Below are 16721 nucleotides of genomic sequence, written 5' to 3' on the forward strand. Positions count from 1 at the left end.
ATCTACTCACCTGCATCGACCGCGCTACCCGATGGGTAGAGGTCGCGCCCATTACCGACATCACTGCCACATCAGTAGCGAACGCGCTCCTCGAGACTTGGATTGCACGGTTCGGCGTCCCTCTCTACGTGGTAACTGACCGTGGAGCCCAGTTTGAAGCCGAGCTCTTCCAACTTCTGGCTGAAATGATAGGATTTCATCGCCTCCGGACATGCGCCTACAGACCGCAAAGTAATGGAATGATTGAGAGATTTCATCGCACACTAAAGACAGCACTGAAAGCGCGGAAGGAAGACTGGCTGAAGTCACTCCCAATAATTCTCTTGGGTCTGCGTGCAATGCCAAACGAGTCTGGTGCCTCACCGTTCACAGCAGTGACAGGTGGCATGCTGCTCTGTCCAAAACTGTGCTTAGGAGAACAGTCTTCAACACGTTCTTCATTCAAGATGATCCAGGAGCTGGCCCAGCATATGACGGAACTGGATTTCACCACGGCCTCCCTCGGAACCGATCACGGTGCTGTCCAGGAGCACATTCCCAAGGACTTAATGACATGCACGCATGTGTGGGTCCGAGTGGACAGGATCCAACGTCCACTCCAAGCTCCATACCAGGGACCGCTACGTGTAGCTCACAGAGGAGCAAAGACTTTTCGCATAGAACTACCGTCTGGGGCGATAGACACTGTATCAGTGGACCGACTGAAGCCCGCCTACTTCCCGCGACATGACGACACCCGGCGGCTGGTGGACAGGGAGCAGGAGCAGCCACAGCCGAGCAGCGCCGCTGAGCCCGGTCCAGCAGAATCGGTCCCTCCAGAGGTCGTGCCGGAAGCAGAGTCACCACGTACCAGAAGTGGAAGAAGGGTTCGTTTCAGAGTGGATCCAGCGACTATATTTAGCTGAGGTGGAACCCAGAAAAACGATGCTGTAGTTGTGATTTTTTCAGATTGTGTTATCTATGACGTGTTACGTTGATTGGCACAATGTCAGCACACTACGTAACTCCGTTCTAGGTGGGGAAGTACCTGTGGCGACCCACATCCCTGAGCGGAGGTGCACACAATACTTGAGTTTGTGCTGTAAGTGTAATTGTAATTTTGGTTCAGCGAAAATGTAAAAAAAAGATTAGATATTCAGAATCACTTCAAAATACAAAAGGTCTTGTTTCTAACTGCAAATAAAACTTAAAACTAAAAGTATTATTTTAACTCATACCATTAACCCATATACTTACATCACTTTTTGGTACTTGCATGTAATTTTGTAAAATGAGCGTATTCCTTACATTTGATCTTCATCACATCTAGTTAGTTAATGGTCGTATATAGTGCCTTCAAAAGATATTCATGGTTTGGGGGTGGTTTATGTCTAAATTTACGCAACTATTTTTCCTGTTCATCATCTGACGCCATATGCTGCTATTTTAGTAGCAACGACTCAATTTTGAATCGGTCCCGCCGACTGCACAATAAAAGAAGATAGATACAACACTTTTGCGGCATCACTGAAAAACTTATGCAGTACTGTTATCAAAATTCTCATAACACCGTTCGACAAACCTGAAGTCTTTTTGAAATAAATATGCTTGTATTTTTCGCTTCAGGCTCTGACGCCAAAATAATGATTTTCGTAGTCGCAATCGCAAGATTTGGCTGCGTTTCTGGCGCATGCCGTTCATTTGTGCCGCATGCCGCATGCCGAAACAAAGAAGAGTAGGCACTATGTACCCCCGAATTAGAATATAATTAATTCTAAACCGAATTAACTCTAATTCAAATTAGAATCCTTACAACCAAGCAACGACAAGGCGATAACATAAACAAAAACCCAAGCGTCGCTGTTTGAAACAAAAGCGCCATATACTGCGACTTTTTTATAGAGAAGGACAACGCATTTCGGTGGGTGTTACCTACAAGTACTGCAAGTACTGCTTCTTTTTTGCAATAATAAAAACCTTTTTCACATACGAAAATGTGCTAGGAAATTTTCATATTTTATAGAAACTACAGTAGAAATAGTATAGATGTCGAGTAATTTTTATTTAAGAAAAAAGAAAGCTCATTATCTCCCTTTAATTGAAGGTGTTCCGCCGTTACTGGTATAACAGCGTCTTCAGAAACAGCAATTGACGCAGCCAACCATATCGATATTTTCGAGTAGTGCAGAGGCTTCGCATGATGTCATAGGTGACAGAATAGTGGCACGACCTGACCAATGACCATGAGGTAGGCGCCGGATTGTGCATTCATTCAGATATTCAGATAGTGCATGACTCAGCTCTCTATTTAATGTTGGTTCTGGGGAGGTAAATATCCTCATTTTGATTATTCTTCATATTCTGAGCTGGATCGGTGTTGATATACCAAAAAGAGAGAAGCGGTTACCAACTCCCCCAAATGAAGAGCGAGCTTTCGCTCAGGCACTTCCTGTCGATTCCATGTATGTCTCCAGTGCACGGCCCCCGTGCGACCTCTCCGCGGTGCTGCCGCCGACTGAGCCTGCATAGACCCAGCGCGGTCACGGCCAGTGGGCGGAGCTTAGTTGGGCCCGGCGCAACGTGATTGGCCAGCGCTCCCATCCAATCCGCTGCGGTAGCGAACGAGCCTCTATCCGGGTGCAAAATCTAATTAGCATTACGAGCTGTAGTGTCTTGACACAATCAAGTCTTGACAATTACATGGTATATTAATAACAAGATAAATAGCAACAGTATCAATGCTTCTTCAGCCACACTCCAGACCAGTCTGTTGACCTCAGGTCACCGGTCACCAGAGGTCAACTCTTGGCGCCAAAACCGTACCACAATTGTCACGTGTGCGCCACCAATGTGCCATTGCTGCCACATAGGGAAATACCTTTATTTGGCAGCACCATGAACTCAACATGCAAACACTACATTCCCCTTCCCTTAGAAATAAAGCAAGAAACTAGTAATGAATGCCAACAGAAAACGCCATTACAAGCAAGAAACTAGTAATGAATGCCAACGGAAAACACCATTACAATGTGCCCATCACCTTATGCATCAATCACAGTATCACGCATCAACCACACTCCTCAATGAGCCTCTTGGGCCGTTTCCTTTCTCTACCCGATCTACGCTCAGGCGCAGGGTCATCACTCTGCTGATCACCCGACACCTCCGATGCTGCACTCCTGTTCCACACGTCCCCTGTTGAAGGGACTTCCTCGATCCTGCCGCCCGACGGGGTTACTTCTGCTGCTGGAGGTCGCATCATCTTCTCTTGTGAGGCTCCTGCCATCATCCTCGATGGCTGGTCCGCGGTAGATGAACCATCCTTGCAGACTGCTTCGACACCTTCCACCATGTCCGCTCCTGCCAGAGGGGTTGCACTTTCAGACAAGGCACTTGAGCGAACTAGACGTTCTCCATGCACCAGGGTACCATCACTCAGCAAGAAGGAATGACAACCTCTAGCCTCCACAATCTCCAATGACTTTGAGAACTTGGAGCATCCCTTCCTGGGCTTAGGCATCAGTTTGTAGCGTACATAGTCTCCAACTTTGAAACAGTTCTCTTTAGCGCTGAACTTTGTGTCCCAGTATAACTTTTGCTTAGCCTGTTGTCTTTCAACTTTGGCTCTCACCTGTTCATTGGTCACAAACCAGTGCTGACCATCTGCTGCTGCTCGCAGAGGCGTGCGTAGCTGTCGACCACGGAGCAACTCTGCGGGACTCCGGCCGGTTGTGGCATGCGATGTCACCCGGTATTGAAGCAGAAACTGCCTCACAGCTACCATCCAGTCCTGTCCTTCAAGAGTAGCTGTCTGTAGGACACCTTTAAGCACACGGTTAAATCGTTCCACTGCTCCTGCCCCTCTTGGGTGGTATGGGGTGACCCGAATATGTTTGACTCCAACTTCACTCAGATACTCTGTAAACTCATGAGATGTAAACGCTGTGCCGTTATCAGATACCAGCTCCTCTGGATACCCTTCTCTCGCAGCCACTGTCTCCATGAAGTTGATTACTGCGCGGGATGAGGGGTGCGGACAGAATGCCACCTCCGGCCACTTTGAGTGATAGTCTGTCATGACAATGGCGAATCTTCTACCTATTCCCCCTCCTTCTAGCGGTCCGATGAAATCGATTCCCAACTTAGACCAGGGTTTCTCCGGGAAGGGAACCGGTTGAAGCAGGATGTTGCGCGGCTTCGCACTCTTATCAACAGCGTCACATACTGTACAGGACTTCACTATGTTCTCCACTGCCGCGTCCATACCTGGCCACCAGAAAAGTTCCCGTAGACGTTGTTTAGTCCTGACGATGCCTGGATGGCTTTCGTGGGCCTGTTCCAGAAGGTGTTGCCGGAGTACGGACGGGACGACGATTCTCTCGCCACGGAGTATGAGGCCTTCGACAACCGTAAGCTCATTTCTGAACCTGTAGTACGACTGCAGGTCTGTTGGGCAGTCCTTCGAGCGAGCTGGCCAGCCAGACACGATCTGCCTGCACAGTCTGGTCAATTCCTCGTCCTCAGCGCCCGCCGCTCGTATGCTGTCTCTGGTTACCGCAGATTTACGCGCGATCCTGTCAGTGATCGCCGCCACCATCAGCTGGTCGTCATCCTCTGGGGTGTGTGTCGAGGCTGGCAGTCTGGAGAGGCCATCTGCAACATTTCTGGAACCACCAACATGCTCCACACTGAACGAATACGCCATGAGTCTTATTGCCCATCGAGACAGCCTCATTCCTGCCCTACCAATCCCCTTTGATGATAAGAGCGACTGTAGGGCTTGGTGGTCCGTCCGCAAGGTGAAGTGGGTTCCGAAAAGATACTTATGCCAGTGCTCAACTGACCACTTGGCCGCAAGGGCCTCCCGCTCAGTAACGCTATACTTCCTCTGGGTGTCTGATAGAGTGGCTGATGCGAAAGAAACAACTCTCTCACCTTCGGGGTAGATCTGACTCAGCACTGCTCCGAGGCCTACATCCGAAGCGTCTGATGTCACGACAGTCGGTCGATCTGGGTCGTACATCGTGAGCGCTGAGCTGTTGATGATCTTGGAGATAACTTCCCTGAAACAAGTCTCCAGCTCCTGCGTCCACTGGAAACGCTCTGCTTTCAGGGTGGCCCGAAGTGGATCCACCAGTGTGGAAAAGTCGCTCACAAACCTGGCGTAGAAGCCGAACAGTCCCAAGGCCGACTGTAGCTGTTTAGCCGTGCTGGGCGACTTCATGTCCCGCATACCCTTGACGCGGTTCTCGCTCACCTTGAAGCCGTTCTTCGTGACAGTGAAGCCCAGGAACTCTAGAGATGTGGTGCTGAAGGTGCACTTCTCCTCGTTCAAGGTTACCTGGTACTCCTTTAGCCTGGCCAACACTTGCTGAAGACGAGCATCATGCTGGTCCTGGTTCTCACCAAAGATGATGATGTCATCGACGTAGACTTGGACCCCCGACAGTCCAGCCAAGATGTTGTCCATCACCTTCTGGAAAGCTGCCGGGATAGAGGACAAACCAAAACAGCATCGGGTGTACCTTCTCAGCCCATCAGGTGTCATAAAGGCCGTCAAATTTCTGGACTCTTCATGCAGTGGAAGCTGATTGAAGGCAGACTTCATATCCAAGCTCGAGAACACTGCAGCCCCCTTAAGCTTATCGAGCATATCCATCATGTCAGGTAGCGGATACTTGCTGGGCATGACCGCTTGATTTACCTTTTTCAGGTCGAGACATACCCGGATTCCGCCGGTGCGGCGCCTGGTGACCACCATCGGAGATATCCAAGGTGACGAGTCCACCTTCTCGATGACACCCTTTGCCTCCAGGTCTGCCAGGTGTGCCTTCACTTCCTCCCTGACTGAGTACGGCAGAGGCCGCATCTTCTGCTGGACAGGGGAAACACCGTCCCTCACCTTTACCCTGTGAACAAACCCACGAAGGGGAGGGAGACCGGGCTGGCTTAGCTCCGGTTGACTCCCAGGTGACACGGCACACACAGCATTGCCGTTCTTGACTGTGATCTGCAGACTGAGCTGTAAGTCACGCCCCAACAAAGGTACAGTACCGCCTCTCATCACATACAAGTCAGCGTCAGCTGACTTACCGTTACTGGTCACTGTGGCCCGGATTACACCAACAACGTCAAGGCTGTGTCCCCCATATCCTCGTAATGCAACATCACATGCATGCAGTGGCAGTTGAGGGAGTCTCGCCTGGTGCAGATGCAAAGGCAGGAGGCTAACAGGCGAACCAGTGTCTACCATCATCTCCAGCAGAGTGCCATCAACATCCACATCAAGCATTGGACCAGACAAGCTCAGCAAGTCATGAACTGATGAGACTTCTACAGTCGAAACTCCGGGTGGGGCTCTCGTGGTGTCCGGTCTCTGTGATCTGGTCCTGCATACTCTGGCGAAGTGACCCACTTCATGACAAATGTGGCATTCCCTCTCCCTGGCTGGGCATCGGCTATCGCCCGACCTGTGACCACTGAAGCCACATGCAAAGCAAGTCTTCGACCGACGGCCATTGTCTGGGGATCTCGGTTTGCCAAACTTACCGGATGTCGCTGCCACCTCTTGACTGGCATCCTCAAATGCATCTTGAACTGGCCCTACGGCGCCACAGACTGTTGTATGTCGCTCTGCAGTGATTTCTGCTGCTGCTGCAATCTCCTCGAGACGGGTCAAGGTTAGGCACTGCTCTGAACAAAGACGCTCCCTCAGGCGACTTGATGAACATCCCTCAAGAAACTGGTCCCGTATCATCTCATCTTCTAATTCCCCAAATCCACATCGCTGACTCTTCTCCCTAAGGTTAGCTAGGTACGTCTGGACTGTCGTGTTCCTGTCCTGCACGCACCTTCTGAATTGCACACGCTCAGTAATATAGTCATTTTTGGCTGCAAATAGTTCCTCAAAAATGCTACATGACTGCATGGCCAGTGACCTGTGCTGTGATTCATTCTCACCTTCAACTTTGGGCTGCTTCACAAGTCCTCCTGTTGGCAGCTTAGTCCTGTACAGCCTACGAGCTTCTGCACCCACACAATGAAGCAGCAAGGCCTGCTGGCGTTCTTCTGACCACTCACACCACCCAATAGCAAGAGCATACACCTCGAAATCAGCATACCACCCAGACCAGGGTACCTTTGGCTTACCAGCCGCCGGCAGGAAGGCAGGTGGTGGTTGGATCCCGTCCATCTTACCGCACCTCCCTTCCTCGATAACAGCTGCAGCCACTTGCCTCACTTGTACTCTACAGTCTACTTGTAGTCCGTCTTCTTCCTTGGCTCAATTATCAGAGTTAGTTTGACATCCTCGTCGCCAATTTATGTAGTGTCTTGACACAATCAAGTCTTGACAATTACATGGTATATTAATAACAAGATAAATAGCAACAGTATCAATGCTTCTTCAGCCACACTCCAGACCAGTCTGTTGACCTCAGGTCACTGGTCACCAGAGGTCAACTCTTGGCGCCAAAACCGTACCACAATTGTCACGTGCGCGCCACCAATGTGCCATTGCTGCCACATAGGGAAATACCTTTATTTGGCAGCACCATGAACTCAACATGCAAACACTACACGAGCCAATGACAAGTGCTCTAAATATTGACATTTTGTTAAGAGACCATATTGATGAAAATCGGCGCTTGAGCTGAAATGTCTATTGTCAAAATTTCAAGCCAATTAGACAAAAACTGAATAAATTATCGCCGAAAAACAGGGTCTCACGGGGTCTGAAATACATAGTAGGTCGTTTCTAGGTATTAGCCGTTTTCACGACGGCCATCTGGTACACATTTGGCGCACATCTGGTACAGATTAGGTGCAGATTTGGTCAAATCAGGTTCAGTGAGTCTCTTAGCAGCTATCAGCTAGGGCTGCACTAATTGCTTATATGCCTGCTTTGTCATATTATCAGAGAGCATCATCGATTAAAACACTGAAATAAATTCATAAAATGAAGATATTTGCTGTAAAAGAAATTAGGTACAGATTTGGTCAAATTAGGTGCATTCGCCGGATAGCCCGTCGTGAAAACGGCTAATCCCAATTCTATAGTTAGGGTCAGTCACCAGCGCGGGAGCCAGTTTCTGTTCTTACTACTCGACTTCTACCCCTCGCTCCCCGCGGGCACATGGCCACTCTCTCTTCCATGGCCCGAGGCGTTCCTGGATGGTGTGGGAGTGCGCGAGTTTATAGTCTCAGACGTGCAGGATGTGGAGGAAACTAGTGTGGCCTCGAACCCGAACTCGAGGGAACCCGAGCCCGTGGCCGAGTCAATAAACAGTGTTGTGGAGGAGCAGCAAACCACTGCCAGAGATGTAAGAACTTACACCACCTTTTTCACTTCCTTAGGAAAATTAGAATTGCCAGCTGGGCAAATCAATAGGCTTACATAGAGACGTGCGTGCAATATCAAGTAGCGTCGAAGTTCCGAGGAGGTCTTCCGAGGTAGTCTTTTTCGTGATTGCCAACGAGAATACTACATGACAGGCGGACGCGCCTGAGAAGCCCGTTTTGTACGACACTGGAAGCAAAGCTCCCTACAACGCTACACGGGAGCTGTCACAAATAAAACAACCGTACTGCACGACACTAAAAGCAAAACTTCCTACACAGGCACTGTCGCAAAGAAAATAACCACACTAGAAGACGATGGAAGCAAAACTGCCTAGTGCTTACACAGGCAGGCCACGAATGAAACTGCACTGGACGGCAAAACTTGACACACAGACGCTGTCACAAATACAACAAGGAACAACAACAATGAATGCACAAAAATGAATAATATGAAATTGCCTTCACATGTGCACGTGGCGCCTGCACCGCACACCATTCGATAGCCTGTTCGATTCTCTACACGATGCTGTTTTCCCCGTGCCGATCGGGTCCACGGTTACCGTGATATTGCACAGGGACCGGACCCGTGTCGGGCAAATTTAGCCATTTTTGCTCGATTTTGCAAGCCAATTTATACATGCAAAGTCTATGACGCAAATTTGCACTTTTTGGACACGCGCCACGCGCTCGCTATCGATCTGATCGAGCTGAGACCACTCAAAGGCACGTTGTCCATCCTTGTTCTATAAGTTGCGCAAATTTCAGCGCGCCAGGTGCGGCTGTCTGACCTGTATCCCGCGCTACGTAGCACCATGTCGCGACCTCGGTAACAGACAGAAACTACGTCACCACAAATAGCAATATAGATAAAGTACAACAATAAACCGTACTGGGCGGAAGTGGAAGCAGAGCTATCCACACAGGCGCTGTCGATAGGGCCATGGACGGCATTATAAGCAAAACTATGCACACAGGCGCTGTCACATAGACGTGAAAACAATGAAACGCAGTGAAGTGGAGGGTGACCACTAGACATGTGTGGATCTGACGGATCTAGCTTCCTCACATGTGACTGACGAGGTCATTAGTATTGAGACGTTTTTTAGAATTTCGTCGTCATGTGCAGCAGTACCCCACCATCACACTAATTTCGGGCGCGATCCGCCGCGCTAGCTTATTACTACAAAAGCAGGGGCATGCAATGTGCGTAAGCGAGTGCATCCCTCTGCTGAGCTTTGAAGGAGCACGTACATTTGGTGTACCTGTTGGTGTGCTGCACAGTGCACACGCCCAAATTGAGCCAAATCGGCAGACCTGCTGCCATGATATTGCAAAACCACACTTCTGAGCACTTTTAATAGTGGCACTCGCTTTGTATCTCTATGGTGAGGTGCGAGTCGGAATCACCTACATTCGTTCGGTAAAACTAGGGCTGTTTCGGTGGCCAGTGGACCATCTGATACCAAAGACCACTGGTAGATCGGTCGAGTGGTCACGCCGATAGACTCTCGAATCGTGACGGGTAGGACAGGCCGTTTATTCTGTGATTTTCCCATAAAACATACATTTGCTTGCTCATTAACGTCTCGCTCATCGCTCGCTAAGTAGCCCACGTCCGTATTCCGTACTTACCTTTCCAGATGCGAGAGGATTTTAAGTCCTCCACAAGAAACTGTACCGTTTCCAGCATTGCGTCCACGACTTCTCACAAATGAGCATCAAATATAACCCTTTGCATATATGTATGTAAATGTTGGCCGTTCATGGCTGGTCAAAGGCTGAGCCCGTAGGAGTTTTCTCATAGAAGCTCTCTCATTTCTCTTTCCCGTAGAAGCGGTGGTTTGTAGAGGAAGCCGGTATATTCCGATTCCATCAGCTCTTTAGTCATTCAGAACTATAAAAATCACGAATGTGGTGAGTTTTACGTTGTCCCGCAAAATAGGTACCTAGGTACTTTTTAGAAGCAAGTCTTTAATAGCCATTTTCACGACGGGCTTTCCGTCGAGTGCACCTGATTTGACCAAATCTGCACCTAATCTCTTTTACAGAAAATATCTTTATTTCATGAATTTATTTCAGTGTTTTAATCGATGATTCTCTCTGATAATATGACAAAGCAGGCATATAAGCAGCTAGTGCAATTCTAGCTGATAGCTACTAAGAGACGCACTGAACCTGATTTTACCAAATCTGCACCTGATCTGCACCAGATGTGCACCAAATGTGTACCAGATGGCCGTCGTGAAAACGGCTAATAAGTACCAAAACACGCATTGTCATGTCATAGCTTTGCATAGAGTTTACATATTGCTTGCATTACCAGTCAGGTCACATTTACCCGATACCAAATGGGTTGTGACTTGAAGTTTAATATAACCTTTTGAAGCGAATACCTCGACTTCAAAATAGTGCGTAATTTAGGGCAACTTTGTTTCTTTAGAGCAAAGCTGTATTGTGTTAAATGAGGCAAATGGGTTCTAATTGTTTTATGACGGCCACTTGCAGTGCCTACTGCGCGCGCCTTTCTCTTGTTACGCAGCCGGTGTGCGGTGGGCCCCTGCTGAGGTGTAACATTGTGCCACGTCAACTGCACGATGTTGTGCCACCGGCGCTCGGCTTCGTTGATTGCAATGCGTAATCGCCTGCCTCTTTCCAGTGAGAAGTAACGATCCGTGAGTTACCAGCGTGTTACATCAACTGTTGCTGCAACCGCGATAAAATCTACAGTGATTTCTGACTTCTGTTTCACGTGGCGTAGATCAAGCAAGTCTTATCTCACATAATCGTGATTAAGCGTAAAAATCGTGGCCATGAAAAAGAAACTTCAGCCGAGCTGTACCAAAACAAATACCCGCCGCGCTCGGCGCATGGCCGTGCTCCCTGTGCTGATTGAGCCGGATTCAGAGACAGGTCAAACTCAGCCGCCCGTCACCGGAAGACCCCGGATCGTCCCTGGATCGGCCCGTACAGTATTCGCGCTGATTGCGGACATTTCCGGTGCGGCCGTGACGTAACGCACCACGGAGATAATAGCGGCGACGGCGGGGGCAGGCGCCGTGACAGTGTTGGCGCATTGTTCCGCCGCCGACGCTCCGTCGCAATGCCCCACACACTTTCTCCAGGTCACGCATCTGAGTCCGGGGGGCCGACCCCCGGGCGTCCGGACGACCTTTCACCCCGCGTCGGGTTGACTTTGACACCGTCCACCGTCCCCCGGGGCATTGTGCACTCGGTGTCGCACGAGACAGGCGGTGTCTGTCCAGTGGTGGTCCGAGGTGTGCTGGACTTTGAGTGTGCGAATCCGAGTTCAACTAGTCATTGTGAACCGACCTCACTTTGGATAGGACACTCCTAACAAGGTAAGATAATTCAGCAACATGAACTCCGAGGCCACATCTACCTTATGTGTGGCATGCACGTGTAAATGTTATGGTGCATTTTCTTACAGAATGTTTTAAACTAACCGTGGAAAAAGTGCAAAGGTCAAAGGCCATGGAGGTCATGAGTTATTAGTGATCGTCGAAGCGATTCGAAACTAGCTTTCTCTCCCAAGTGGCTTCGCGCTATGCTAGCGAGAAGACGTTTCCGTTGGCTGGCATCTGCTACCGACCACATGGTCTTAGTGAATCCATGAACGAGAAATTTGGACGAAAAAATAGCAAATGTTAAATTTTGTTTCAAAAGTACCAATGAATGTCCAAGTTGCGCTGCAATTACAGGCGTAAAAATAAGCATAGAAACGTGTAAAAAAGGCGTTTATACATTACGTCCGTCGCTGCAAAATATGCTCATTGTGACAGTTCTTAGACCGTTTCTCCATTTTCATTTCCGTATTTATAACGTCAGCTATCATCGCTATATTTCATGGCGCTAAATTTAATAAGAAGTGCTGGAATTGCTGGCATGAAAACAGTTTTACTAGGGATGCCAAACACCATGTTACGATAAATTGAAAGTCGCATTAAAAATTGGATCGTTAAAGAGGGACAAGGCAGAATTTGCCGTTCCTTAATTCTAGCCAGCCCATCCGCATTTGCATTTATCCCCAGACATTTACAGTTAGATCTCTTAAATATATTGATAATGGTTGGCCTAATATTAGGTCATGGTGCTGGTTTTCTGGCTGGTTTTGGCAAAGAATAATCAATAATTTATCAGTAGCGATCATCAAATTATCGTCCTGGCGTTGGCACCTGTGTAGCGCATTCCGCAGGCGCTGGATAGCCTGGCGGTGTGCATTGTGGCTGGTGCTGACATCCTGCCCGTGTGCTGTGTCACGCAGGTCTCTCAGCCATGGTCCGTCTGTCGCTCCTGGCGCTGGGTGCCGGTCTGGCCACCACCAACGCCGCCCACCTGTCCGCGTCTCCGTCTCCGAGCTCTGTCCTCTCTACAGAGAGCAGTGGAACCGAGCAGACCCTGCAGAGGAGCCACCAGGTCCGTCACGTGCTGGGCACCCGTCCTCTGCTGGCGCCACCCTCCGTCGGCAAACGAGACGGCTCGTTCCACAGCTCCGAGTACAGTTCGCACGACTCCGGTCACGGCTCCGCGCAGAGCTACAGCCTCTCTGATCACGGCTCGGGAGGCTACACCGATGGCTACACCGGCGGCTACACCGGCTACACCAGCTACGCGACGGACGGCTACGGCTACACCGAGCCGTCGGCGTACGACAGCGGCGGCGGCTTCCTCGGCAACATCGGCAAGTACGGCCTCATCATCATCCCGATCCTGCTGGGCATCACGCTGCTGTTCCTGTTCCCGTCGGTCACCAACATTGCCGGCACGGGACGCAATAACCGGGCCAACGACGGACAAGGTAAGATTATTTGAACGGGGGTGGGTATGAACGCCCAGACCGCTTGGCTTCAGTGACGTAAATAAGAATACCCGACAGCATGCAGTAGTTGATGAGGGCTGCAGGCTAATTATTGAAAAGAACTGTCCGTTAAAAAATGGCGAAGAGGCTGAGAGCCCGTGCGAGTCGACAGATCTTACCTCGCGGGAGTTTGGACTTTGGAGTGCAATTTGAGAAAATAAACTCGTTATTGAACGCATCTGATGTCAGTGCCTGAGAAAATGAATTTGGATTTGTAACCACAAAGTAGTGGCTCTTTCCCTTTGCAATATTTGTGCTCCATCGTTTTCTTTTATCGTTGTCTCCTTACCCTGACGGTCGACTGGTTTCAGATGGGCCCTCGGATGACCTGCTCAGCCGAGCGATGGCCATTTACACGTCTGTCAGTGAGGATCCTCTGTGCGTGAACCGGCTCTTCTGCGAGATGGGCTCCACAGTGGGACGCACGTCATACGCCAACCAGACCCTCTCGTGAGTTTATTCAATGGTGTACTGTATATCGAATAAATGTATACGCAATAATTGTCGCATATATGGAAATGCATGTCCTCGCTAAACGGTTACTGACGACCGCTATTGACTTCCCCAGGTTTTTCAACTTCTTCTTGTCACGGAAGAGCGACAACCTGCGGATTTTCAAGAAGGCCGCCCGGTCTGAGGACCCTCAGTGTCACATGCTGACCTGCAAGGCTTGGGAGGACAACCCTCAGCTACTGCAGAAGACCGTTGAGAAGAGCGAGGAGGCGGCTGCAGAAAAGGACACCGTCCTACGCCAACGGAAGATGTAGGATGGGGATGGGAGCCTGCCAACACTCGCCGGCCAGTTCTGAAGCGATGTGCCCGTAGAGACTGGTTACCGGGCTGCGGCGGCCGTCAACCGCTCGTTTGTGCAGAAGGGGAGGAGCTCAAAAGGAATTTCAAGCCGTGACAGCAGGCCCAAGAGTCTTGCTCGAAACCGTAAATAATTTATTCACGAAGCCAAAGGTGCTAACTTGGTATGTCAGCTTTACTGTAACGTATTTTATTCGCTTTTATTAAAGTGCCTATTTGGCTTGAATCCCATACATAGCGCTTTATTGAGTTAAAATTTACATAGATCACAATTTGATTCAGACATGCAATTAGATTGTGACCCAGAAAAAAAATGTTTGGAAAGTTATCTATGTACATGCGTGTAGGTCGTAGAAATCATATTGTAAAAAGGTGCTAGTTTACAATGTAGAATGTGACGTCGCTAAGCTTGCTCTGGCAAGAATGACAACAACAAAAATCGTTAATGTTTCATGGACACGCCAATAATAATCTTTAATAATTTGTTCGGCGATCTTGCCTTTCAAAGTGCGTTCGAAAAAATGTTAAATCTGGTGCTGTGGAGTGATTTTTAATTCATATGAGTTTGCAGTCGCTCGATATAGGCAGCAACTGCCACCGTACAAGCTGCTATTATTCGTTATCATGCTACTGTCACAGATGTAGCAGTGTCAATGTCATATATTATTAGTTTCACGTAGTACAAGCAGCAACCGGTCTATAAAACCAAAGAAAGTGAGTCGTGACGCCTCTCGTCATCTCGTTGTCTCGTCGTTGCGTTCTGAAATATTAAAACTCGCAAGATTCAACACAACACATCAGTGCTTTGTAATTCTCTCAGCTTGGTTTTAATAAACTACGCTTTATAAAATAGGAATATAGTTATGGTCATAGGCTCGAATATTCAAGGACCAAAAGCACTGGCTGATCGCTGATCACTGAGATCAACCTTTAAGTTTTTTTACGTGCATGAGTACCTACGAAACACACAAGCTCAGTGTCAGTTTTATGTTCAGTCACCAGCACTTGCTACTAATCACCTCGTTTTTGTTCAGTAGTTCGAAGACCGATCAATGCTCAGTCGCGCAAGATACGTCAAACGATCCGTTTGGTCCTCCGATTTTCGAATATCTAACTTGTCTTTGTATATTCGAAGCATTTTGGGATGGGGAGCCAAAAAACCTCTTTTCTGCCCTAAAGTGTGCCCCAAGAAGTCGTAGAACCTAGTCCCGCCTCTGATCCACAGACCACTAGTGCCATCTCTTGTCAGCCGAACAAGCCGCAGAAGTAAATAATGTCACGTGACCTTTGCACACGCTACAATTACTACGCAGTTGTAGTGGGGGAAGCGGGGCGGAGGCGTGGAGAGGGACGCGATCGGTCGGCTGGGGTCAGGTCGCCGAGGTCAGAGGTCATCCGCCGGAGGGTGTTTGAGCGGTTGGGCCGTGTGGGCTGGGGCCTGCGGAGTGGGAGCGCCTGGACCTGTCTGGAAACAAGCCCTACAACGCAGTGACAGTCGAGAATATTGTGAGGAAAGAGAGAGAGTGAGGGAGATGGAGAGGGAGAGAGAGAGAGGAAGAGAGAGGGGAGAGAGAGAAAGAGAGAGGAGAGAGATGGAGAGAGAAAGAGAGAGAAAGAGAGAGGGAGAGAGAGAAAGAGAGAAAAAGAGAGGGAAAGAGAGAGAGGGAGAGAGAGAGAGAGAGAGAGAGAGAGAGAGAGAGAGAGAGACAGAGAGAGAGAGAGAGAGAGAGAGAGAGAGAGACAGAGAGAGAGAGAGACAGAGAGAGAGAGAGACAGAGAGAGAGAGAGAGAGAGAAAGAAAGAGAGAGAGAGAGAGACAGAGAGAGAGAGAGAGAGAGAGAGAGAGAGAGAGAGAGAGAGAGAGAGAGAGAGAGAGAGAGAGAGAGAGAGAGAGAGAGAGAGAGAGAGAGAACTGAAAAGGAAAACCAGAGAGGGTAAAATGAGAAAGAGGGCAATTGGTAAATCAGTGAGAGGGAGCGAGAGAGGAAATATTTAGTTGTGTCAGCTTGTTTCACATGTAAAATGCAAATTTGCTTTCCATCGTTACAGCTTCGGATCGGAAATTAAATCTTAGCATCCTTATGATAAACCCACGTTGACGGGATGCAGTAGCGGCGGAACACCTTCAATTAAGGGGGGGGGGGGGGCACTGCCGACTTTTGGCCCTATTATTTCCATGCAACGCTCATAGGGCTAATGAAGAAACGCCAAAATCAGAGGGGGCACGGTGTCCCCCGTTACGCAGCACAGTGAAAACTAGCACAGTGACAATCGTCTGAAATAAAATTGGATTCAGTAAGAACTAAGAACTTCATTGTCCGAAAACCGCTGACAGTTGATAGCTCAATGACACTTAGAGCCGTGCAAAAGGAGGCGTGAAAACACTCTCCTCATTTCGTTCTATTACGAGAGGGCCTTGTCATGGCGTGAGAAAGGTGCTCTCAAAATAAATGACACTGTATGAGTGAATAAATATTCCGCGCCCCCTTGGGCTATTGGCGGACCCTACCACCTGATCGGGTGGTGCAGCCGTTTCGCCCTCCACCTGAGATCTCGGAAAGTTACCGACCGATTTTAAACATTCAAAGAGCGTTCGATAGCCCCACCAGGGAACTACCATGTTACCGGGTTTCGTTGACCTAGGTGCAACCCATGACGTCACAAGTCAGGTCAAAGGTCGCATTGTTTTCACCGATTTAGTCTAAGGAATGCGTTA

At 49.1% G+C, this 16721-nt stretch overlaps 2 protein-coding genes across 2 annotated transcripts; one reads left to right on the plus strand and one right to left on the minus strand.

Annotated features, from left to right (window-relative positions):
- Positions 1-2641: 2641 nt before the first annotated feature.
- LOC122379764 (uncharacterized protein K02A2.6-like) lies at positions 2642-7466 on the minus strand. Its single transcript, XM_043362204.1, has 2 exons — positions 3611-7466; positions 2642-3339 (listed from the first exon to the last, which is right to left on the minus strand). Exons 1-2 carry the CDS (start codon positions 7169-7171, stop codon positions 3265-3267), a joined length of 3636 nt encoding a protein of 1211 aa, XP_043218139.1. The 5' UTR covers positions 7172-7466; the 3' UTR covers positions 2642-3264.
- Positions 7467-11517: 4051 nt separating this feature from the next.
- On the plus strand, positions 11518-14985 carry LOC122379781. Its single transcript, XM_043362258.1, has 4 exons — positions 11518-11678; positions 12602-13135; positions 13507-13645; positions 13764-14985. Exons 2-4 carry the CDS (start codon positions 12613-12615, stop codon positions 13960-13962), a joined length of 861 nt encoding a protein of 286 aa, XP_043218193.1. The 5' UTR covers positions 11518-11678; positions 12602-12612; the 3' UTR covers positions 13963-14985.
- Positions 14986-16721: the final 1736 nt, after the last annotated feature.

The sequence above is a fragment of the Amphibalanus amphitrite genome, unplaced genomic scaffold (assembly GCF_019059575.1).
Source record: "Amphibalanus amphitrite isolate SeventyFive unplaced genomic scaffold, NRLGWU_Aamphi_draft 000084F_arrow, whole genome shotgun sequence".
NCBI classification, from domain to species: Eukaryota; Metazoa; Arthropoda; class Thecostraca; order Balanomorpha; family Balanidae; genus Amphibalanus; species Amphibalanus amphitrite.

Coding starts and splice junctions, on each gene's coding strand:
- LOC122379764 (XM_043362204.1), bottom strand. CDS start 7,171: ATGGACGGGATCCAACCACCACCTGCCTTCCTGCCGGCGGCTGGTAAG. Junction 3,340..3,610: donor GGTTTGTGACCAATGAACAG/GTGAGAGCCAAA, acceptor CCCCTCTGGCAG/GAGCGGACATGGTGGAAGGT.
- LOC122379781 (XM_043362258.1), top strand. CDS start 12,613: ATGGTCCGTCTGTCGCTCCTGGCGCTGGGTGCCGGTCTGGCCACCACC. Junction 13,136..13,506: donor CCGGGCCAACGACGGACAAG/GTAAGATTATTT, acceptor GACTGGTTTCAG/ATGGGCCCTCGGATGACCTG. Junction 13,646..13,763: donor TACGCCAACCAGACCCTCTC/GTGAGTTTATTC, acceptor TGACTTCCCCAG/GTTTTTCAACTTCTTCTTGT.